The following is a 24,160-nucleotide window of genomic DNA, read 5'->3' on the forward strand; positions in this document are numbered from 1 at the left end:
AGTCAAAACTAAAGAATTGTAGGTCATATTCAGCTTTAAAACATTGCTAATAAGATCTATTTCACTCCGATGTTCTCTGATCGCGAGCGAGCAAATCTTGTACTAAGGCACACAGATATCTGAAAAAAACATCTATCTTGTATAAACATTCAGGTGCGTGAATTAATTGCGTCTGGCTTGTGCTGGTGACGTCATCGGCGTGTCGTTACGTCGCAGCAGTGTGCGATCAGCTGGATCTAATGTACTATAGGATCAACTTGAAATATAAAATTAACTCTTTGTTTCTTTTATATATTCATATGTAACTATTGCATCTAAATTAATCATTCAATTCGAGGGATATATTAACGTCAAAAATAATCTTTGTTTTGTAAGATGACGGAAGAACTACATGATGAAATTGAATCATTTTTGTTTTCATCTACACGTATGGAAATGTAAACACGTAATATTATTAATTCTTTGAGTTGTATGGCTGGCTGAAGAGCGCCTCATTAAAATATTTAAAGGAAGAGAGAACTTGCAAAAAGGGAAGCGAGCAAGCCTTTACTTTCAGTAGAATCTATACTTTATTCTAAGTTTGGTCGGTATTAAGACAAATCTCAAAAAAAAGTTAGTTTTTTACAGGGAACAATGTATAATGAATAGTTATTTTAGATGGATGGTTTCTAAATGTGAGAAGCATCTGTAAATCGGACATAGGGCCCAGCAAATGCCGAATTATCTGAGAAATTCGATCTAGCAGTTGGTAAGAAAGGTCTACGTTTGTAAATAGTTTTAACTAAATTGTTTTAAAGTTAATTTATGTTTAATCTACTATAAATACATTATTATTTCAAGAAAAATATAATCGCCATTACATTTTTACAGTTGTTTAATTTCTTTTGTCCAATAATGTGTGGCGGCAGCGGGCGGTTGATATACGCCGGGACTTAAGTTCTCTTTTTTTAATGATGATAAATGCATATATCATCATTCAGTGGGTCTGCAGTAGGAGCACATATCCACCACTTTGCTGTAATGTGAGTTGGCGGGCTTTAACGATGCCGTGTTCTTTATAATAACCGCGAACGACTGTTGAACGTGTTATCGCAACTCTGGACGCGCATTAGAATTTTTGTAATGAATCGACTTAACATTATTTCGCTGGCACCGCGACAGAGATAACAACAGGTATATTCATTCATACATTTGCCATAGTGGTGCAATTTTGAATACGTGTATGTCGGAGGACCGACATAGGTACAGCGGACCCCACTCCGTATTCCCTGGTTATTATTTCTGATGCGCTCAGCGGACTCTCAGACTGCCGCCGGCCACTATGCGTCTGGAAATGCGATTAAAAACCTCGTTCAATCACCAAAATGAAAATACCATATTTTTATTAACGATTGTATTTAACAAATGCTTCACAGTTGTACTGTGGCAGTGGCGGCTAGCGCCTGCGTCGGCCGACACGGTCGGGTCGGACACCTCGCGCGAGCCCGCCTGTTCATAAACTTCTGATCGCAACACGCAACACGCAAGAGGTGTCTACATACATCACCAAAATCATTTCGGGGGCAATTTCGTAATGACAACTCTTACATAACTAGTGCTAACAATATACCTACCTCCATTTTTAAAAATCGACTTAAGACGTTGGGATAGGTATTTTGTTTCCACTCCTTATGTATGAATTTACGTTGGGCGAGAATAATAAGCTACGCTCCGCCCGCGCCGCGCCAACACCCCGGAGGTCACACACGAAGCAAGCGGGTGGACAGACCCGATTATGTAGTTGGAACACCACGTCCAGCGTCGGATACGCTTGAATGCTACAACTAAAAGTAATCACAAGTTATAGTGTGCTCAAGTCGTAACTTCGTTCTTTTGATGAACGAAATAAATACATTTCAAAAGGAATATTTCACAAATATAGCTTCAAAGACTAGAGGTCCGTTAATGTGACGCCCGCTTTAAAATAAAATATTTATTAAAAAATAATAAGTTTATACAAATGCCATCGGAAGCTTATTCTTCATAATAAAAATATATTCTAATTTATTAAATACTAATGCTATCGTAGAATATAAAAACAAGAACAATACTCGAACGACTTCGTAACAAGACGTCGAAGACGCACCACCACTCATAAGTTACTACTGCGTGAACCTGCGGAGATTGTGCTACACGTTAAAATATTTAAGCCAAGCACAATTACACGCGAAAAATTTTCATTCGCTAAACGTAACGGGCGAGATACCTCATGTCTCCTGTTGTATTTAAAATCTAGATGCAAAGCAACTACGCCTATGTTTGTTGGTTTTACAGCCGTTTTTCGCGTTAGATATTATGCGCTAAACAATAATGTCGATGTAACTTATAAATGGTAGAACAGTGATAACTATTTTATACATGATATTCGACTGAAAACAAGCGCTTTAACAATATTACAATCGGACTAGTTTAGTGACAACTAAATTAAATAAATAATTCAAAACACCTCCCGGCGACTGGCATCATGAATAACAATCATAACGATCACAATGTGTTGGTAATCATGTAACATGTATCCTTAGTACACGTTCGCACATCTCGAAAGTGTTTAAGGCTGTCGTGAATAGATAAGCACAATCGCATCCACACGACACCCGTCTCACAAAAGTTGCGTTTGCGCGGCGGAGACGCAACGGATATATCCGAATGCCTGACGCTGAAAAATACGTTGCTTGCGACCCGCCGGTAGCGTGGGATCACTTAGGGCCCTTTTCCTGTCACTTCTACCCGCATCTGGTCCGCATGTGCGCCGTCACACGCACGCGGCCATTGAACTGCTTGACAAGAAAAAGGCCCTTAGAAGTTTTTCGATTTGTGTTAGTACAATTTGTACAAGGCCTCTGTTACATTGCACGAGTACATTCCCTTTATGTGTGCCACATAGCAACATCCACGTTCGAGTGAACTGAGGCGAGAGTACATATCGTAGGTGGCCGCTCAGCAGCACCGGCCGCTATCGGGCCTCGCTGCCCAGCTGCTGCTGCTGCTGCTGCTGCTGGTGCTGGTGCTTGACGAAGATGATGGCTGCGAGCTCCTTGCAGAACTCCTCCAGCACGATCAGCGTTTCCAACAGCTGGTTATTTTCACCGCTAAAAAAAGGAATATCATTTATTTTACACCGCCCTATCCCACTCGCGCCTTCGAGGAGCTACCCCCGCCAACCCTATAATGTTCCTGACTAAGCCACGCCCACGATGCGGATGCTTGTTTTTCATCTCTAGTTAACGGCAATTCAGGACAGCGAGTTTGCGGTAATTCGAGGGAATGCACATTTTTCAGAGGTACAACAGACAGTCTTGTCAGCTCTTAGTGAAATTATAGGGAAGGAACTATAATAATGCGTAAGCATTTGGACTTTATTGAACAGTGGGTTGCCTGCGTGGGATCAGATGTTCATAATGCGAAACTTCGGTTTAAGCATCGAATGGCGGATCATCCATAAACCTAGTGTGAAGGTGCCTCCATACGAGGATTCAACTTCCTGGAGCGCTTATGCGTGCAGCAACTCCATGCAATCGGTGCAGGTATCGGACGGACAGACGAACAGTGCGTGACCGCTCTAACTGTTAAGGAGCTTTAGGAGGCACTGAATCCCTATATGGAATACAACATCTGAAGCATGTATTTGGCGCCCAGCTACGCGATTAGATTCCAACGATCGAGTATTAGATTAGATAGTTATAGTTATTAGAGTCGATAGAGTTCAACGATCTGGAGAAGCATTAAAACATTGTGCGTTGGAAATAGTAAGATTTGTTAGAATAACGTTTCCATCGGCCAACGCGAAGGCTGTCGTTGATGGAGTTTGATATCTTGAAGTACGAGTTGCTGTTAGATTTCGTAACAATGCCTAAATGCACTAAAGCAAGCTCGCCTTGGAAGTCGATGCAGAGAGACAAGAGGTTTGGCCAAACTTAGTCAAAGCTGACTTCATTCAAGAAGAAAATCACCTATCAATTTCTTACCACCTCCTGTCAACCGATACCCTTTTTGAGGGAGATGCTAGTACCGATGTAAAGCTGAAATTGGGGACGATTGCATCTCGGGTCTGGACTCGATGAAGAAGTACAACCGTAGAACAGATGACGCTAATTGATTTTTTAAGTTTGGCGAAGATGTAATCTTCGTAATACGTGATACCGACGGTAAAGTGAAATGGCTTAAAAAATCGACATATCGGTAAAGTCGCCATCGAAGGGTATCAGGAACGGATGCGCGCTCGGCGAAGGCATACTTTCTAGAGCAGCGGCCCAGAGATCGAACGAATGCGGTAAAGCCGAAGGAGGTTTTAAATCTGGACGATCACGAACTCGGTTACTAAACAAATGTTCTATGTCAAAACTGTACGAGTGCGAATGAAGGCGCCGGAACCGACTATGGCTCACCGGTCGTCGGAGGGCTCGTCGCCGAGCAGCCGCGAGCGCGCGCGCGCCAGGCGGCGGCGGGTGTGGCGGCCGGGCGGCAGCGCGGCGCGCAGCTGGGCGGCCACGCGGCGCAGCGGCAGCAGCAGCGCGCGGCCGGGCGGCAGCAGGCGCGCGGCCAGGCCGGCGTGCGGCAGCAGCGCCAGGCGCGCGGCCAGCGCGGTGGCGTGCAGGTTGACGCGGTAGGGCCGCTCCGCCATGCCGCCCAGCAGCCGCAGCAGCGCGCGCAGCAGCGGCCCGTCCGGCGGCGCCGCGCCCGCGCCCGCGCGCCGCCAGCCGTGCGGCGCCGTGACGTCCAGCCACAGCTGCAACGCCGCGCACACTCCCACCGTCGGCGTAGGCTCATCGCGTCGGCCGGCCCGGGCGACGCCGGGGGCGACCGAACCGGTCGGCTGGACGGTTTCGATTCGCGAAGAGCCGTCGGGAACCGAACGGCGGCTCCTTCTCGTGTATTTATATAAATAAATTACGTCCGAGTAAAACTTATCAGACGGGTGGAAAGATTTTGTCGGCCCGTTTTTGGCCTCGAGCATTAAACGACGGTCACATCTTTGGGCTCGAATAATCTTTCGATATAATTGGAACTTCGGTCTATAAAATTTGAACACTCAAAGCTGTCGACGCCCGGATAGAGGATGTAGCGACAAATTTGAACCTAACCTTGTGAAAGAAAGTAAGCTGAAGATAAAAATTTCCGATTAATACCCTCGTTTCTCATTTCGGTTGCACTTAGAGTGTAACAAACCGAGTGACCCACAATAGGTGAAACATTTTGATCCTAAGGACTTTTTATAGCTTCTAGAACGGAATGTTCTGAAGAGTTGTTTAAAATAATACCTTCATCAATATTTTCTGATCGGTTCAGAAAATTTTGATGATGCATTGAAGTAACAAATTTCATCGCCTCGATGGCTAACATGACCGGGCCGTTTCTATCCATGCGCGATGAATGAAAAAAATGAGAGGGTAGATAAACAGTTACGATCTCAAAATCAGGCAACGCAGTAGAACAGCGGAGAGGTCGCAGCCGCGGGCGGGTACCTGGTAGTGCCGCTCTGCGTCGTGCACGTACTGCTCGTAGTCGGCGCCCAGCGGGTCCGACAGCAGCTCGCGCGGCAGCAGCAGCAGGAAACTGCGCCAAGCAAACACCACGTGTACCGGCTGCAGTGCACGCACACAGACACCACGTGTACCGGCTGCAGTGCACGCACACAGACACCACGTGTACCGGCTGCAGTGCACGCACACAGACACCACGTGTACCGGCTGCAGTGCACGCACACAGACACCACGTGTACCGGCTGCAGTGCACGCACACAGACACCACTGCACTGCTTCAAACATTGAAACCTTGTTTCAATATGTACATATCGTATCCGACAAACAGGAAAAGATATACATCCTATTCAGGAACAAAGTGATAATTCATCGATTGGCCTTCCGTAACATACTCATATTATACCTACGAAAGTGATCGTTGGTTTGTAATTCGACCACGCAGTGCAACGGAGCAACGGATTGGCGTGATTTATTCACAGATAATGAGTAAATGGGTCGGAGAATGAAATCAGATCGAATCCTGTAACTCCAACTTCACGCATTTGTAACATAAGTAGGGTAGCAGCACAAAACACAAGCGGACGGATTTTGTTTGCTTTAGATTAGACATTTTTGGAAATTACCAATTCCAAAACATATGAAACATTACCAATCTTGAATTAAATCTAAAGTAAGCAATTTTACTGAGCACTTTTAAGGTTTTTACAAATAAAAAAATCGAAGCTGTTCTATTTTATTTTATCACATAATTGATAGATGAAATCAAAAGCAAAGCATGAAAAGTTTTTTTTTCTTAGAAATTTAAAAAAATATTACTACAATAAATTCGTTACCAAATAAAAAAAACCCGCGAAAGTCACGGTTTACTTTAAAAAAAAAGTTTATTCAAAAACAAAACATAAAAACTAATAAGTGCAGTATTCTAGAATCATATTAGGTAATTAACTTTTGAAAATAAAATTACATTAATTGCTAGCCCAAATTAACATAAACTTTTTTTATAGATTTACCATATGCTTGTGCAATACATATACATAGGCTGTCAACTGTCAAATAGTCCCTAGCTGAGATTGCATAGTATCGGCATCATTATGATTATATTTGAAAAAAAAAGAATCAATTTTATATGTAATTTCTAAAATTTATTTAAAATATCTCCCTTAAAATTACCAACAACAATAATACGCCATTTTCAACATAATATTTCACTCTAATAAGGTATAACAATTATGTTTAATTGCTAAAAAAAATTACATTTATACCTTACATTTAATAAAAATCCTGTAGGTGGCTAAGTGATTTATTACACTTAGTAGTGTTATATAATTACTTACATATGAATGGAATACAAATTTACATATTATTTATTAGTATAGAATGGCCATTTTGTTAAAATTAGGAAGCTGAGCAACAATTAATTCTCATTTCGAATGTCGGATTAAATTTTACTAACTGTATAAAATTTACCGCTATTATTTCGCCCTATTTATTCACAATACATTATTTTTAACTCTGAAAACTTTTTACACAAACGTGTTAATGCAAATATAAATACAAACAATAAAAATCATGGCTCTCTCCGCTCATTCGGTTCGAGATAAAGTTTGTACTTAGAATGAAAGCATCAACACTCTGCTCTGATATGTCGCATCTATTTATTGTTTCAAATATTGTATTGTTTATAGTCACAACTTATTCTAGCATAAGAATCGCCCACTAACACGGACTGTACCGTGGTCGTGTTCGTACCGAATTATTTTGAAGTAACGCCTCAACGAGGGTACGGTAAGTAAAGCCAGGCCGTCCTATCCTTATCAACAGAGTCTCAAGAAAAAAATAGCACGAATATAATTAATTTTCGATTAGATTGATTATGACTCTAGGGCATTAGTATCTATGGGGCTGGTGGCGAGTACGGCAAAGCTGTGTTTGAAGCTGTGAACCTTTTTACGAACGTTTGTTTCTGAGACGTATATCGTAGGACAGTCCCCACCGTGACCCCAACCGTTGCAAAAGACGATTGTATGTTAGAAATCCATTTCAAGTTTTTAGCGTTTTACAAGCGGTTATTAGTGCGGATCGCAACAGCTGTAGCCTGGAAGCGGTAATAGTCTAGTGGTTAGAGCTTCGGGGAGCCCGGCACGCACTTCCATCTTTTTGGAGTATTGTGTTTCTATAGTTAGTTAAAGTATTCCTTTTTATTTTAAGCAATAAAAAATGTATTTACTGGTAAAAGGAAAATAGTCTGAGGAAACGTACAGTTTACTAAAAGTTCTCCATAATTTTCTTAAGGGTGTGTAAAGAAGTGTGTACCTCTAAAGCCTCTGAAGTATTATTTCGGTTTTCATTTACACGTTGTAAGCAATGTGGCTCTCTTTTGTTCCACCCCGTGGCGTCGCTAGTGTACGAACAAAACGACCACACGCGCGTAACGAAATGTGTTTAAACGTGACACGACCTTGAAATGCCACACGTCAGCAATCAACGTCTAAATAGATTCAATCGATAAAATTTTATTGTTTTATTATTGACCAATAATGAAAATGCACCGCTAGTCTGAAACATGTCAGAAGCTGTCCCGAATTAAATTTCTTTTCTGCAACGTGTTTGGATATTTGATTATTATTTTGACAACCTTCTTCGAGATAAATCGTAATAGCTGTACTGGCCAAATACATGCGAGCGGCGGCCAGGAATCGTGCTTTCAATTCATATCTGTCGTGGTTTAAATTACATGGTAAACTTACAGCTGCTAAATTTTTTGTTTAAATCTACACTGGCTTTTAAATAGCTGTTTATTGAAAATTTAAAAGCGGGAAAATCTATCGTTGTACTTTCGTTTCTGCCCGGGTACTACTCAGTTGTAGAGGCTCGGCCACGACATATAACGTTCGTTCGGCCGCGCCTCTCTCGCGGCCGCTGCAGTAATGTGTTAAAGACTAAGAACCCAGCGCGGCACGCGTGGCGCAGGCGCCGGCGCCGCCGTCGTCGCGCGGCGTGCGGCGCGGCTACTCGCAGCGCTGCCGAATGCGCGCGCGCAGCCGCACCAGCCGCCTAGAACGGAACAGCGGTCAGCGGCGGCGGCGGCTCGCGTGCCGGCACCTGCGACTGGGCGGTCGCTCACCTGGCGATGTCCCGCTGCAGCGCGGGCGGCGGCGGCGCGGCGCCCGGCGCGCGCAGCAGCTCGCCCACGCGCCGCGGCAGCGCGTCCCTGCGCACGCGCACGCGTCACCGGGCGGCAGGCGCACGTCACCGGGCGGCAGGCGCACGGCACCGGGCGGCAGGCGCACGGCGCCGTGCGACTGCCGCGCCGTTACGAGAGCGGGATCTTCTGGAGCAGCTCTAATTTATATTAAGTGAACAGATACATTTTCATTCTTGTATTTTCTTGTACATTCTCGGTGCCGAGTTTACCTAACGATAGGTTTCGTACTGCTCGGTTTCGACGGTTTTCTAGACGTAGAGGTAGATGTTTAAAACTGAGAGTTTAGCCGGTCGCACCGAAGACGCGCGCCGGTCGCCCGGGCGCACGGCCTCACCTGTTGAGCTCCCTCTCCCGCGAGAAGGAGAGGTCGTTGAGGCGGTCGCGCTCGTCCTGCAGCGGCTCGGGCTCGGGCTCGGCGGGCGCGCAGGGGGCGGGGCCGCAGGGGGCGGGGCCGCAGGGGGCGGGGCCGCAGGGGGCGGGGCCGCAGGGGGCGGGGCCGCACACGCGCGACAGCACGAGCCGGTCCATGCTGTGCTCGGTGCCCTTCTCGATGATAACCTGTGGCGATAGGCTCCTTCGTAATAAATCTATTGTATCTAATGTACCTTATTAGACATTTGAGTGCAAGTTTACTTTCTTGTTATGTCGTTTGACGGCCGGGATACCGCAACAGTTACGAGTTGTAAAAGTCCTTAAATGACTTTTCCCATCGATAATTACTCAACTAAAGATGACAATACTCAAAGGCGACCGGCCAGACACTGCGCGCCGCTCACCTCGAAGAAGCGCAGCGTCTCGAGCGTGAGGTCGTGGTCGTCGGAGAGGCAGTTGTCCACGAGCGCCAGCAGCAGCGGCCACTCCGGCAGCTGGCCCTCGCCCACCAGCCAGTTGGAGAACTCTGCGGCGACAACTGCCCTTAGGTGCTGCGTACTTTGGTCAACCCGCGAGGTTGGCATTATGGGCTGTGATATTCCGACAGGTTTCGGATCTGTTAACTCGATAGTTCCAAATAATTACTTATTTTATGACTTAATAGAATTTTAAAACTCTTTGTTTTTCAATAATAGCCATCATTCAAAAACATAAAGACATAATAACTAATTACTTTAAATTGGTGGTTAAAAAAATTACTTAAAACTTTATTTTGCTATTGGGTCTAATGTAATGAAATGTAATGTAATGTAATACACCAATATAGAAAGGGAACCAAAAATAATGCCAATGATATTCTGTATAGGTATCCCAAACATTTCATAACTTCGATAGCCTCGTGGTCCAACGCATGCATCTCCAACTTTTCAGAGTTTCTTTTTAATTTAGTTAATTAATTAAAATATTATTTGCAAACGTGAAGCAAAACATCGTGAAGAAACTTGAAAGCCTTATATATAGGTCTCTACTAGCGTGAAGTTTACTTTATCGCAATCGGCCAGGGACTGCGGACTGCGGTCTATACCTTTTTCAACCTGAGAGGTGTGCCGTAATCTTTGGATAGTGATGAGAGCGAATATAAAGACTATTGAGAAGGAATGAATAAACCGAGCTGCAGTAGTTTGCGTCTAGGCCCACAACTCGGCCGCCCACCGTTGATGAGGTCGGCGGAGTCCACGACGCGCAGGCTCTTGGCCAGCAGCGCCGTGGCCAGCAGCGCGCGGCGCGCGGAGCCGCCCAGCGCCTCGGCCGCGCGCTCCAGGAAGTGCGAGCGGAACACGCGCGCCAGGTGCGCCGCGATGCTGCGGTGGCACTCCTGCGGCGGGCCAGGAGGCGATGAGGAAACAGAGTGACGTAATAATCAAGTCATTTTTAAATAAGCGCAAATTTAGTTCTTTCCGGGTGGGACATCAGCAGATGAAAGTTTACTGTAAATGTACGTTCCTTCCGATTATATATTTTTGCTCCTTATGAAATTTAGCAGTACACCAATATTTTTTAATTTCTTAAGAATGAGATATTCTTTCAGTTAGAAGATCCCTCAACGCACTTACCTTCATAAGAGTATCGCAGTAGTCCAGCCAGGAGAAGAAAGCCGTCAGCTGCCTCCCGCCGGGACACCGACCCACGGTCTGCTCGCAGAACTCCGGAGAGACGTAACTGACAAAAAGTTTAAGAATCGAAACATTATCTAGGTTCGTCGCCGAGAATAGCAGTGTACTGCAACCATCATTTTTAGATTCGATCGCAGCACTCACGCCCAGGTGATGTTGAGCCGGTCCACGTCGGCGGGGTCCAGGTCGTGCGGGACGGCGCGGAACTTGCACAGCAGCTGCTCCACCACGCGCTCGCACGCCGGGCTGGCGGTCACCAGGTTGGCGATGTCGTCCTCGGGCAGCGACGACACGATCATGATGCCCTCGCACGCGCGCAGCACCACCTGGTTGTCCTGCCGTCGGGAACACTACTGCTACATTGCCGAGTATCCGGCCACTCGAGCGAGCGGTCGGCCCGCCCGTGCCGCACTCACCGCGCTGTGCAGGTAGGCCAGCAGCAGGTCGATGAGCAGGAACTTGTCGGAGTCGTCGGGCAGCGCGCGCCGGCCGGCGGACGCGCCGTCGTCCGAGCCGCCGCCCGGCTCCGGCGCGGGCACGATGGCCACGCGCACGCGCGGCGCGGCCGCCGACAGGTCCACCTCGAACAAGGGGTTCTTCTTCGGCGTCTCCGTTTTACTTCTGAAGGGGAAGAGCTGCCGGATGTCTTCCGGCACGCTGAGCAGGCTCGCCTTGTCATTCGACACGAATATTGTAAGTAGGACGACTGTATGGGTTCGTTATACTGATTTAGATTTCTGATATACAAAGTGTGTGTGTAGTGATGAAATGGATCAAGTAGCTACATGTTGTGGTGTTAAACGAGGGCGCATCTTGTCTCTTCTTCTATTTAACTTGTACTTAGAGACTACCTCTGAATTACCGGACGGCAAAGAATGGGGTGTCGAGACAGTTAAGATATCAATTATATCAGATACGCAGTTCTTAGTTCCTACAGCCGATATCTATAGTAAAACTTCCAGCATCTTTGACTCTGATTCTTCAACTGAGATTAAAATATTTCAATGTAAACATGGCTATAAAATTTGAGGATTTTCATCGATTTAGTGACGATAGTTAGTAGATATGTTGCAGTTAATTTGTTCGGTGACAGTGAATTTCGCTAGCGTAACTTTCTATCAACAATATTACACGATGCTTTCATTATTCATCTTCCTTTGCCGAATCGTACGTACGTAACTGCCGGCTGGTGAGAAATCGGATTCGATTGTTAGCGCGCCTACCTCCACGTGCGGCGAGGTGAACACGTCGGCCAGGCCGGGCTCCTGGCGCACCAGCCCGCACAGCGTGAGCAGCAGCTCCACCTCCTCGCGCTCCGTGGGCGACGCCGCGCTCTCGCTGCACTGCACCAGCATGCGCTGAGCGGAATTCGTGTCGAATGTATTGCCAGGCCCGGCCGGCCCCGGGCGCGGAGGCGGGGGGTACCTGCAGCGGGCGGTACACGCTCTCGCGGCGCAGGCTGGGCAGGCGGCGCAGCAGCGCGGCGGCCAGGCGCAGCGCGGCGGCGCGCGCGCCGGGCGGCCGGTCCGCGCGCGCCAGCGCCGCCAGCGCGTCCGGCAGCGCCACGCGGCGCCGCAGCACGGCCTGCAGGCACGCGCCCGCCGCGCCGCCCTGCTCCTCCGCCAGCAGCTGCAACGTTCGACTCTAGAGTGCTGCATCCGGCGAGAATTGCGATGACTCGTATTGGCGAGGATTCCTTCCGAATGTACCTGCAACATTTGATGCAGGTGGTGCGGCAGACGGGTGTCCTCCATTTTTAACTTGCCGCTCTCGTCGTAGGTCCGGTAGAAGTTCACCACCATCTTCCAGTGGTACTCGAAATCCTCCAGTCGAGAAGGTGGTGGCGCCAGCTGCACAAACGGTATACTCTTTCTAGCGGTCGAGTTCATCTGACGAAGGCCGCTTTACCTCTTACCAAATTCTTTATTTGAAATGCTAAGTTTGATGCTATGGTATATATATGCTACCCCATTCCTAAAGGTAAAAAGTTGGTCGTAATGTTTTGAGCTGTTCACGGTCAGTATCTGTAAGCCTACCGTCGAGCCGGACCATTGATATTGTTCATTGTATTATATTTATTTATTTATTTATCCTACTAATATTATAAATGTGAAAATGTGGATATTTGGATGTTGGTACTCGATCACGCAAAAACAGCTGAACAGATTTAGATATAATTTGGAATGCATGTAGCCTTTCAATTATGGATGTAGAAAAAGCAAGGCTTGTCTTGATCTTATTATGGAGCAAAGCTGCTCATATTTCAGACAAAAGCGGGACAGTAAATATATAAACTTAAATCATGTGAGTCCCTCTATAAAAAAATTAAAGAAATAGGTATACTTACGGTAGCCTCACAATATATTTAAAACAATATACTATTTGTAAGACAAAATATCTTCTTCTATCTATATATATATAATGAAAATGGTCTTCGTTTGAGGCTCAATCACGCCTACACCACTGATCGTATCGACATGAAACTACCACCATTCGATGCGAAATTTATCCTAGATGGTTTATGGCTATCTATTTTTTGAATTCCAACATTCCTCCATTTTTTTATTGCTGTTTTACTTTTATGAACATTTATCCCGCTAATAAAAACAAACGATAAGCATTTACTCTTGATTCTTTTGTTTTCATGGATTTCAACAGAGTGTATTAAACGGATTATGGTTTTTTACATTCAGCTCAGAATCTACTCACGGTAGTGGAGAACGGCTGGACCAATTGGGCTTTTTTTTTATCTTCAGAATTGTCAGGAGAAAGTTTTGTATGTAAGAAAATTTTAAAAAAGCCCGATAAAAAGTTAAAAATTTCGATGATAATCGATATAATCACTCACCACGAAATCTCGGGAACCATAAGACTTAGAAACGTGAAACTTGGTAGGAATATTACTTCTGCTATGTAGAGGTCAGCTATGAATAGATTTTAAGAAATTCATTCCCCAAAGGGGATTGCGGGGGCATTAACAATGAACAATTCCCGTTTTTAAACTATAGCTTCTATAGACTTCAAATTTGGTAGGAATCTTCTGTAAGAGGTGTAGAAATAGGCTATGAACGAATTTTACGATAGCTCACCCCACAGGGGGTTGCGGGGGTGAATATTAACAATTAATATTATTAATTTTCCAGCTAAAGCTCCTACAAGCTCCAAATTTTGTAGGAATTTTCTATAAGTGATGTAAAAATGATTTATGAACAAATTTTACGATATCCCACCCCAAAGAAGATTGCGGGGGCGTTAACAATGAAAATTTACAATTTCCAAGCGATAGCTCCTATAGACTCCAAATTTAGTGAGAGTGTTCTATATGTAATATAAAAATGATCTTCGAGCGGATTTTACAATGAATCACCTCCAATAAGGTTCGCGGGGGTGGGTGTTAACAATAAAAAATTTCAATTTCGAAATATAGCTTCTAAAAATTCTAAATATGGTAGGAATCTTTTATTATTCACATAAAGAACATCTCAAAATGGATTTCAATAAAGTCTACTTCTGACAGGAATTGCGGGGGTGGGTGTTAAAATCTAAAATTTTTATTTCTATCCTGTAACTTCGACTCCAAATTTGGTAGGGATCTTCGTGTATGTAGGGATATTCGTGTATTTCCTTACAACAATCGTCTTTTTGGCAGCAGAGAAAAAGTCATTGCGAGGTTTCAAAAACTTGACTTTACATGTAGCTATCCAATCAACGGACTAAGAATTTTACATTCATTTTACTTTTGCAGACTACATAACCGACGAATTCTTTTATTGCGGGATCGCGGAAATGTAACAGATTAAAATGAATGCATTTTCCATGCACATGAGATGTGGAAAAGAAATTTAGTTACTTATTCCAATAGAATTCATAAAAAACATGCACAATTAATTTTCTATAAAAAATTGATGTCACGGAGAAAATTTTAGTTAACAGAAAATTCGGCGCACTTGAACCTAGACAGATTTCAATATTTATGTTCATACAAAAATAAAAAAAAAGAGAATAATAAAAATATGAAAAAATAAAATAAAAATGAAACATAAAATGTAATTTATTTCCTTTTTCAATTCGCCCAGCGAAGCGGGCGGGAAACGGCTAGTTACTCTTTATAAACGAAAAGTGGATATAAACAACCACCTTACAAAAAATTGACATAAGCTAGTGACATCTGCATATCGTTAGGTGTGTAATATGTGGTATTGAATATATGCTTTTATAATAAGATTCCCAAGGTAATTTTGGACCTACTAATGCATAAGTTTTTAATGTGTTAAAACACATTTAATAAATTGTGGTTACTATACAATTGATGAATTTCTTAAAGACGAGGCTGCATGGAAGCAGGCTTCACTCTCATCTCTCACAAGTTAAAAAATTTATTATATTTATATTTTTTTCACCGTGTACTGTAAAATGATGTGGAAAAAGAGTTTCTTGACGGCTTATCTCGGTGGAATCTGCCTTCGGAACTACCAAAAGAGGCACTACAAGCTGATTTAATTGACGTTCCAAAAGTGCTTATAAACTGGGCCTACTTAAAATAAATGAATTTTCAATTTTGCATTTTACTTACAACGTCCGCGGCACTCTGCAGAACTTCGGAGAATCGGCCTAGCATCATTTATACGGTCTATTTAACACCATGACACTAAATCCAAGCTGGCGAGGATAATAGGGTTAGAGAATACATTCACGTAAATTGATGTTCGTTTCTAAAGCATTTTTAAATACCTAATTGAACTCCACAAGTAAAACATATTTTTTTTTTATTTATTTGTAAAATGTCAAAGTCGCAATTCGCTCGGACTTACATGCCTTCTGTGTCCACAGATTAATGATAAGTCATAGAAAACTAGTGTCATGAGATTAATCTTGGTAGACAGTAGGCATAGCTACTTGACACTGGCAAAGTACATTGTGCTGTTTTGGCACTTAGAAAAGCCATAAATAAAAAGAAGAAGACAGACTTTGATTTCTGGCTTATCATAGTGCCAAAACAGCACAATGTACTTTGCCAGTGTCAAGTAGCTTGGAAAAGGCATAAACGAGAGTGGTCATTAAAGAAAAAAAATGTCTATTTCAGAACTTCGTCCTGAAGAAGTAGTTGTTAGTGAAATTATTTAACCGTTTTAAATATGTGAGACTGATCTTAGGTCCAGGCCACACTCACACAGAGAATGTTTTGCCAGTAGACTTTATTTGTGGCCTTAGGTCTTAAGAATATTACTATGTTTTTTCGTTTAAAAATTGTTCTTAGCAAATAGCCTTATCATATAACTTGATAACAATTGTATAGTGGTATTGATATTAATACATTGAATCAAATAAACAATTCTGCTTTAAAACAATGTTGCTTAAAATTGAAAATTTTTAAATATGCATTTATAATTTATCTACAATAGAACACTTAAATATTTTAGGTATTCGAAAATTATGTCCTATATCTGAGTCGAGAAAAGGTAAATATTTATTTAGTGTATGGAGGTAAGAGTGTCATCTGTGTATATGAAAAAGTGTCGTCAAAATGTATTAAATTAGGATGGCGCCACATTTGCATCAGGGTAACTCTTAAAAGAAGCGCCAAATATAAATATTGTTAGAGTAGGCTTGAAAAATAAACAAGGAAGTAAGGTTATATTTACCACAATATTTTGTACAACGTAAGTTATTGAAATTCTCAATAATTAACTACTTTAGTCGATAATGACATTAAATTTTTTAACTCGGCATACTTCAATTCATCTACGATTGCTACATTCATACCATACCCTGTGCATCCACCAGCGCCATTGTGGAGGATTTTTGAACTGTTATTTAGCGCATACACTGGACACTTTTTCAACTTTTCTCCCATATAAGATGACTCTCCTTACCTCTACCCTCCATAATTTAGTGGTATGTGGTGGTACCACAGATTACTAAAGTTACTTAATAAAAGCCTGGATATTTTATATTTATTCACTGGAATTACTGGTCTGTGGTAGTAGGCACTAGGGACGTAAATAATGCTTCCCATATCTATTTGTTCAATTTTTCAATTCAGAAAACTAGAATTTCAAAACTACTCTTTAATGTAGTGTGTTAAACACTTCCTCCAATAATGTCCGACGACGAGGTTATACGCTTCGAGATCACCGACTACGACTTGGACAACGAGTTCAACCCCAACAGGAGCCGCAGGGCCAAGAAAGAACACCAAATATATGGTATGTGTGTCGTTCGTATATTCGTACAATCCTTTCCAACGGCGACGAAGGTAGCCTACCGCCGGCTGCGCATGTAAATTATATTTATTATATTTCGCGCTTCCAGAATATACTCTTGTAGGCAGATTCAGTAAAAAAATATTGAATAAAGCAGCCTTATGAAATCACTGCTGCATGAACATACTTTTTAAATAAACACAGATCGGCCTCTAGCCCCAAAGTAACCGTAGCTTGAGTTTTGGGTGACCCAAGATACGCTTACTAAGATGAGTGATGTATACTTTTATGAATAATTTACATAGAAATTATACAGAAGCACCTGGACACTGAAAAACATTAATGTTCATCACACAAACATTTTCCAGTTGTAGGAATGAAACCTGTGGCTTTTGACTCGGAAAACAGGGTTGATCAAGACATCAAGTGACATCTAGGAGTGATTTTTTTTAAATTAATTTCTAATGCATTTATTATTCTGTTACAGGCGTGTGGGCCAAAGATAGCGATGAGGAGGACAATGAAGACAACATCAGGAGGAGGGTTCGCAAACCCAAGGATTTCTCTGCACCCATTGGCTTTGTGGCAGGTGGGGTGCAGCAGGCTGGCAAGAAGAAGGAGGACAAGCAAGGTCACTTGCATTGACTTGTTAGAGTGCTGTTGGAGTTTAATCCCTTTGTTAGGATTTAAGTTGTGATAGCTCAATAGTTACAGCTTTGGTTTCCAGGCTGACACACCTCAACTTTTCAGAGTTATGAGCATTTTTAATTCAAGCAAGAAAATGGAACTTTCTTTAACTGTGAAGGCAACATTGCGAGAAAACCTGCATGCCTAGAATTCATTGTAATGTTGAACTACAGATTAAACTCTTCTGTAATTCTTAGAGGACACCTGTGCCACATAGTGGCAGGCCGAAATAAACAGACACTGTGAAATTAATTATATTAGTAAGGATGTTAATGTAACAGTTGAGAAGGTTCTAGAAGTATATTTTTACTTGTAGAACTAGAAAAGTCAGAAGCATCATCATCAAAGTCGAAATTCGTCGATAGCTCTGATGAAGATGTGCCGGCCCCGGAGGAGAGCGACACGGCGGGCATCCGGCGCGCGGGGCAGGGCATGCGCACGGCGCGGCTGGGCGGCAGCGTGGGCACCTGGGAGAAGCACACCAAGGGCATCGGCGCCAAGCTGCTGCTGCAGGTCAGTGCCGCTGGCCAATACGGGTGCACAGTGGTATACTTGTTGTAGTGGTCACATTGTACATAGCACAAGACCGTTTTCTTCAGGCATCGTACACATGTTTTAAAAGTTTAGCGCCTGCATCCGTAGTGCTACGACGGTTTTACTAAAAACCATACTGCTCCGTACCGTAAGTTATTTAGTAAATAATAATAATATTTGCATTGAAGTGATTCAAAAGTTGATTTAATATAATTTTTTCAAAGACCTTACTAAGAGCTGGTAAGATTGAAATGGGTCTGTAATTGTTAATGTCGTTTTTATTGCCAGATTTAAATAGAGGTATAAGTTTACTATGTTTCATTAAATTTGGAAAAGTACCTCTATCAACACATTAATTAAAAAGTATGGCTAAGTAAGGGGCAATAATGTCTATAATGTTAGATATTACCATTACATACATACCCCATAAATCACCAGTTTTTTTTCTGTTTCAACAACTTAAAATTCTTTATTTCAGGGATAAAGAGTAGCATATGTTATGCTCCGTCCTTGGGCTTACTCTATACCTGCAACCAAGAAAACAGCAGCAGAAAATTCTAGGCTGGTACCAAGCAATTTGTAACCAGGAATAGTTTGAATAAACTAAGTGGGTCGAAAGTGCTAACTAACATGGCAGTTGTAAATCAGCAAGGCAATATAAATAATAAGTGATTGTTTACTAATTAAATACATTATGTGAAATGATGAGTATGTGTGATATGTGTTGTTGCAGATGGGCTACCAGCCGGGCAAGGGTCTCGGCAAGGACCTGCAGGGCATATCCGCGCCCGTGGAGGCCACCGTGAGGAAGGGGCGCGGGGCCATCGGAGCTTACGGTCCGGAGAAGCTCGCCGTAAGTGTTGTCGATCCCACTCGCCGATACCAGGCCGCGGCATCGAACCCTTTCAATCATACTTCCACTCAGTACTAAGTATCTGAGCTCGTTTTAGATATTTATGAATAAATATAACAATTTAAGGCACAGTATTGACACTCGGTATAACTCTCGAGTGCGTACTCGAGAGTTATACTCTTTTTGCCAAGCTATAGTAGTAAGGACGGTGCTGCCGCCCGCGGGGTGGTGCGGGTGGTGCGGGTGGTGCGGGTGCTGACGGGCCGCTGTTGCAGAAGGCGAAGCAGGACGAGCAGCGGCGCAAGGAGGAGCAGGAGGAGCAGGAGAAGGGCTCCAAGAACAAGTCCGGCAACTGGAAGAAGTCGCACAAGGGCCGCTACTTCTACAAGGAGGCGGCCGACGTCATCCAGGAGGGCCAGCCCACCATGCACGCCGTCAGCAGGTACGTCCGCCCCGCGGCCCCGGCCGAGCGCCGCGGGCTCACGCGCGGGCTCACGTGCGGGTTTGCGCAGCGCCGCCGCGTGCAGCGCGCCCGTCATCGACCTGACGGGGCGCGCGCGCCGCGTGCTCAGCGGCTACCACGCGCTGCGCGCCGCCGCGCCGCGCTTCGAGCACGAGCCGCGCCGCGCCTGCACGCGCTTCGCCGCGCCCGCGCTGGCGCACAACCTGGCGCTGGCCGTGGACTGCTGCGAGCGCGACATCATCGCCAACGCGCGCGAGCTGCGCGCGGCCGACGACGAGCTGCTGGCGCTGCGCCGCGACGCCGACGACTGCGCCGAGCGGCTGCGCGCGCAGGACCGCCTGGTGGCGCGCCTGCACGCGCTGCTGGAGCGCGCCTCCGCGCTGGCGCGCCCCGCCTCCGCCGACGCCGCGCTGGCCGCGCTGGCCGACCTGCAGGTGCGCGCCATTCGTTTGGAACGGAAACACCCGCGACTCGCTAAGGCGTTCGATTGTGTTGTACATGAAACGTTAGTCAGTAAACCACACCACTATGGAATTCAGGGTGTAGCTCTCGACTTGATCGGTTACTACATGCGCGATAGGGTACAGATGGTGGACGTTAATGGAAAACGGTCTAATGGGTCAGTTGTGAATTTTGGTGTTCCACAGGGTTCTACGGTAGGACCCTTCCTATTCCTTATTTACATTATATATACACCTTCCTTACCTTGTTAAGGACAATCACGGGTGGTATTGTTTGCTGATGTCGCATCGCTTATGTTGAAAATTAATAGACGTGAATTAGCTTTTGACGATGTAATCAACTCTCTCGCTAAAGTAGTATGGTTTGAAGTTATTAATTTGGTTTTAAATGGAAAAAAACTAAGTGCATAAAACACATTACCAAATGTTAAACATGTAAAAACCACTACACTACTTAATAATAAGGAATTTAGTCCGGTGGATACAGCAGTATTTTTAGGCACAACGTTAGTTGCTAAACTTCAATGGGGCCCTCATGTAAATAATTTATCTAACAGGCTTAGCTCTGCTGCCAAACAAGTTATCGTGCGTGTACGCACGATTATCAAGTTTACGTTCCTAGCGTTAAGGTTCATTATTACAATATTAGTATGAGTCGTCCGACCTCACCGGAGAGAGAGCTGGCGTCGCATTGCAGGAGCAGTTCCCGCTGGAGTACGGCGCGTTCGGGCTGGGCGGCGTGGCCGGCGGCGTGGCGGCGCCGCTGCTGCGCGCGCTCACGGACGCCTGGAGCCCGCTGGACGCGCCCGCGGCGCCCGAGCCCGCCTTCCGCCGCTGGCGCGCGCTGCTGGACGAGGAGGCCTACGCGGCGCTGCTGGCGGACACCGTCGTGCCGCGCCTGGCCGCCGCCGCCGAGTGAGTGCCGCGCGCCGCCAGCGCCCCGCGCCCCGCGCCGCACTCACGCTCGCCGTCCGCAGGCAGTGGAACCCGCGCGAGCCGGAGCGCATGCTGCGCGCCGTGCAGGCGTGGCGCGAGGCGAGCCCCGCCTGGCTGCTGCGCGCGGCCGTGGCGCGGCACGTGGCGCCGCGCGTGCTGCACGGGGTGAGGGCGTGGGACCCCACGCGCGACCCGCAGCCGCTGCACGCCTGGGTGCTGCCGTGGCACGAGCTGGCGGGTGAGCGAACCCCTCGTCTAAGCTATCGGCGCCCCGGCACAGCGGCACGGGTCTTCCTCATCATGTGTCCTCCTTCTCTATGCCAGGATGTTTTAAAACTTCGCTGTGGGTATTTCCAGAACCGGGATTGCTCCCGGACCGGGGGTTTCGGACATAGATAATATAGTGCTCACCTGATTTGCACTGCATGTGGGTCTGTTCGACGAGCGCTATTTTCTCCTTTGGCGCGTGCAGTTCTCGGAGCCTAGAGACGGCCCGACCGTCCGGGCACTATAGCTTTAACACCCCTTCGCTGAGGAAGGCTTTCCCCTAAAAACTAGAGCACGGGATCGTTCCAGATTGTGGTTTTCTTGAAGCGAATAATATTTCTTTTGAACGCTATTCGCTTCCCGCTGTGAACCGCAGTAGCGGTTCGATCGCCTAGACTGCGATTTTCGGGATGATTTTTAGTTGGCTCTTAAGCTCTTTTAGACCCACCGAGCGAAAAGAACCACAAGGTGAGGTCGGGTAATGACTTCGACGGACGTGCCCGCCCGCAGGCGAGGCGCTGGCGCGCGAGGTGTACCCGCTGATCCGCGCGCGGCTGGCGGCGGCGCTGGCGGCGTGGCACCCGGCCGACGGCAGCGCGCTGCCGCTGCTGGGCGCGTGGCGCGCGGCGTGGGGGCCGGCGCTGGCGCCGCTGCTGGCGCAGCACGTGGCGCCCAAGCTGGAGCACTGCCTGCACGCCGCGCCGCTGGAGCTGCTGGGCGCGCGCGCGCCGCCCGCCTGGCAGTGGTGCGTGCAGTGGCTGCCGCTGCTGGGCGCGCCCGGCGTGGCGGCGCTGGCCGCGCGCGCGCTGCTGCCGCGCTGGCTGGCCGCGCTGGCCGCCTGGCTCAACTCCGCGCCGCCGCACGCCGCGCTGCTGGCCTGCTACACCGACTTCAAGGTGCGCGCAGCCCGGCATACGTACGCCACTCACTGTCGCGCTCCCCGCCCGATGACTCACGGTACCCTTCCGCCGTTCCAGAAAACGTTCCCCGAGGAGGTGCTGCGCGAGCCCGCCGTGCGCGACGCGTTCCGCAAGGCGCTGGACATGCTGAACCGCGGCTGCGACGCGTCGCCCGCGCCCGCGCCCGCGCCCGCGCCGCCCGAGCCCGCGCGCGCGGCCGAGCCGCAGCGCAGCTTCTCGGAGCTGCTGCAGGCGCGCTGCGCCGAGCGCGGCGTGGCGTGCGTGCCGCTGGGCGGGCGCGCGCGCGACGGGCGGCCGCTGCTGGCGGTGGGCGCGCTGCAGTGCTACGTGCTGCGCAACGTCATCATGCTCTCGGCGGACGGCGGCCGCAGCTTCGCGCCCGTGCCGCTCGAGCGGCTGCTGGCGCTGGCGGCCGAGTAGCGCGCGCCCGCTTGCATTGTTTCCGTGTAAAGTGAGTTAAATAGTGACGCATACTATGAAAGTGTTGAGTTTTACCAATATATAGCATTATTTTTTGTATAAAACTAATAATACATTACGCCTGAAAAGAGATGTATAATTTACATTATGGCACAAATTCCTTTCCCATTTTTTAACCGACAGTATTTTACACAATTTACCATAGAGTAAAAATGTTCCACGTCCCAAGTCACACTCGACCGTTTCTATCTAAAAAGAAAACGTTATAATTATTACCAATTTTTTTTAAAACTAATATTTATTATGTTTAAATTTCGTTAAAAAAATATATATGTACTGATAAAATAAATATTGCGAGGCAATTAAAAGCTTTTCACTGCTTCTCATGTTCTAAATTTTCATGTCGAAGTAAAATGGACTTAATCCCACTTGTTTTGAAGTAGCGAATCCTGTGCTTCTGATTTTGCACACGTGAAAAGTCCACGCTGAAGAATTGTAGGCCAATTTGAGCTTAAATGGAATACAGATAAGATTCATTTTACTCCGATGTTCCAGTATTGCATTACTCGAAAACGAAGCGGGCGAGTATTTCTTGTTCTGCTACCGACATAGAATTTTGTTGTGTATTATCTAATGTCTGAACTAGGCAAGACAACAGCAGTGGCATTTATTTATAGAAAATATTTCTTTTATCGAATGAAGAATTGCATCTTGAATATTTTGCAAAAATAATTGGAAATTGTATAAGTGTAATTTAATTCTTATTCAATTTAAACATTTATTTTTATTTATTTATTTAAGGGACAATAAACAGGTTACAACAACAACTCTTAAAAACTAAACAAAAAATGAAAAAACATATAAATGTAATATTGTAGAACCCACTTAAAGACTGCCACAACTTGCAAATAAAAACTATATTGTCTGTAAGAAGGAGAAAAAACGATTAAGAGAGACATGAGAGTACTCATAAGCTATAAGATCCATCAGGCTGTGACATAAGCTTGACGAATCTAGCACCGCGAACAAAAACATACATTTAGAATAAATTAAAAAAACAAATACCTAAATTATATATAAAATAATATTAAAAATGTTGACAAAATATACTATAGAACAAAACTAGCTAAACGAACACAAAAAAGAGTAAAGAAAAAAAATAATAACTAAGTTTAAACAGTACCACAGGAAAGGGTAAATATAGGAAGACTATCCCCCATTATGTCTATATCAAGCACTTTATTAATGCTGCTATACAAAGTTAACAACCTATTAATAGGCGCTGAGACCCCCAGATTTGTTTTCGAGACGGCAGCTTTAAAAGGCATATAATTTTTTACATGACTGGGACGATAGAGTTAATAACTTACAGTGCCGCAGTCTGGAAAAGTAGCTAGAATTAATATTACATAACTTATCACCAAAACTTACATAATGCAGGAAGCGCTTTTGGATTCGTTCAATTCTCATTGAGTGAACATTATAATGAGGATTCCAAGCAACTGAACCATACTCAAGGAGACTCCTTGAAAGAGTGTTAAATAACAATATTTTGGTGTTCGAATTCCGAAAGTCTTTGGAGCTACGCTTAATGATCCCAGTGATTGTTGATGCTCTTTTACATATATTATCAATATGAGGAATGAA

At 45.5% G+C, this 24,160-nt stretch overlaps 2 protein-coding genes across 4 annotated transcripts; one reads left to right on the plus strand and one right to left on the minus strand.

Moving 5' to 3' along the window:
- Positions 1-378: 378 nt before the first annotated feature.
- LOC120633565 (protein FAM160B1-like) lies at positions 379-15,603 on the minus strand. Its single transcript, XM_039903774.1, has 15 exons — positions 15,343-15,603; positions 12,479-12,619; positions 12,195-12,398; positions 11,993-12,127; positions 11,186-11,440; positions 10,914-11,104; positions 10,710-10,815; positions 10,309-10,471; positions 9,501-9,622; positions 9,217-9,282; positions 9,059-9,135; positions 8,644-8,730; positions 5,502-5,817; positions 4,425-4,765; positions 379-3,128 (listed from the first exon to the last, which is right to left on the minus strand). The coding sequence occupies exons 1-15, from the start codon at positions 15,388-15,390 to the stop codon at positions 2,993-2,995; spliced, it is 2,388 nt and encodes a 795-aa protein (XP_039759708.1). The 5' UTR covers positions 15,391-15,603; the 3' UTR covers positions 379-2,992.
- Positions 15,604-16,668: 1,065 nt separating this feature from the next.
- LOC120633880 (septin-interacting protein 1) lies at positions 16,669-23,308 on the plus strand. Of its 3 annotated transcripts, none has more exons than XM_039904261.1 (10): positions 16,669-16,975; positions 17,460-17,603; positions 17,976-18,172; positions 18,927-19,046; positions 19,325-19,488; positions 19,559-19,943; positions 20,668-20,885; positions 20,948-21,144; positions 21,684-22,069; positions 22,151-23,296. In XM_039904261.1, exons 1-10 carry the CDS (start codon positions 16,870-16,872, stop codon positions 22,511-22,513), a joined length of 2,280 nt encoding a protein of 759 aa, XP_039760195.1. In that variant the 5' UTR covers positions 16,669-16,869; the 3' UTR covers positions 22,514-23,296. The 3 variants fall into 3 exon arrangements, with proteins under 3 accessions (XP_039760195.1, XP_039760194.1, XP_039760196.1); XM_039904260.1 differs by having other exon boundaries at positions 19,322-19,488; positions 22,151-23,294; XM_039904262.1 differs by lacking the exon at positions 16,669-16,975 and having other exon boundaries at positions 17,468-17,603; positions 18,025-18,172; positions 19,322-19,488; positions 22,151-23,308.
- The last annotated feature ends 852 nt before the right edge of the window (positions 23,309-24,160 follow it).

This window comes from Pararge aegeria, chromosome 22 (genome assembly GCF_905163445.1).
Source record: "Pararge aegeria chromosome 22, ilParAegt1.1, whole genome shotgun sequence".
Lineage (NCBI taxonomy): Eukaryota > Metazoa > Arthropoda > Insecta > Lepidoptera > Nymphalidae > Pararge > Pararge aegeria.

Excerpts from the sequence above, each read along its gene's own strand:
- LOC120633565 (XM_039903774.1), bottom strand. The coding sequence starts at position 15,390 with ATGATGCTAGGCCGATTCTCCGAAGTTCTGCAGAGTGCCGCGGACGTT. Across the intron at positions 11,105-11,185 it reads TGGCCTACCTGCACAGCGCG|GACAACCAGGTGGTGCTGCG; the intron begins GTGAGTGCGGCA and ends TCCCGACGGCAG. Across the intron at positions 5,818-8,643 it reads CTGCAGCGGGACATCGCCAG|AAACAAGGTTTCAATGTTTG; the intron begins GTGAGCGACCGC and ends ATGTACATATTG.
- LOC120633880 (XM_039904260.1), top strand. The coding sequence starts at position 16,870 with ATGTCCGACGACGAGGTTATACGCTTCGAGATCACCGACTACGACTTG. Across the intron at positions 17,604-17,975 it reads GAAGAAGGAGGACAAGCAAG|AACTAGAAAAGTCAGAAGCA; the intron begins GTCACTTGCATT and ends TTTTACTTGTAG. Across the intron at positions 20,886-20,947 it reads CGCCTGGCCGCCGCCGCCGA|GCAGTGGAACCCGCGCGAGC; the intron begins GTGAGTGCCGCG and ends CGCCGTCCGCAG.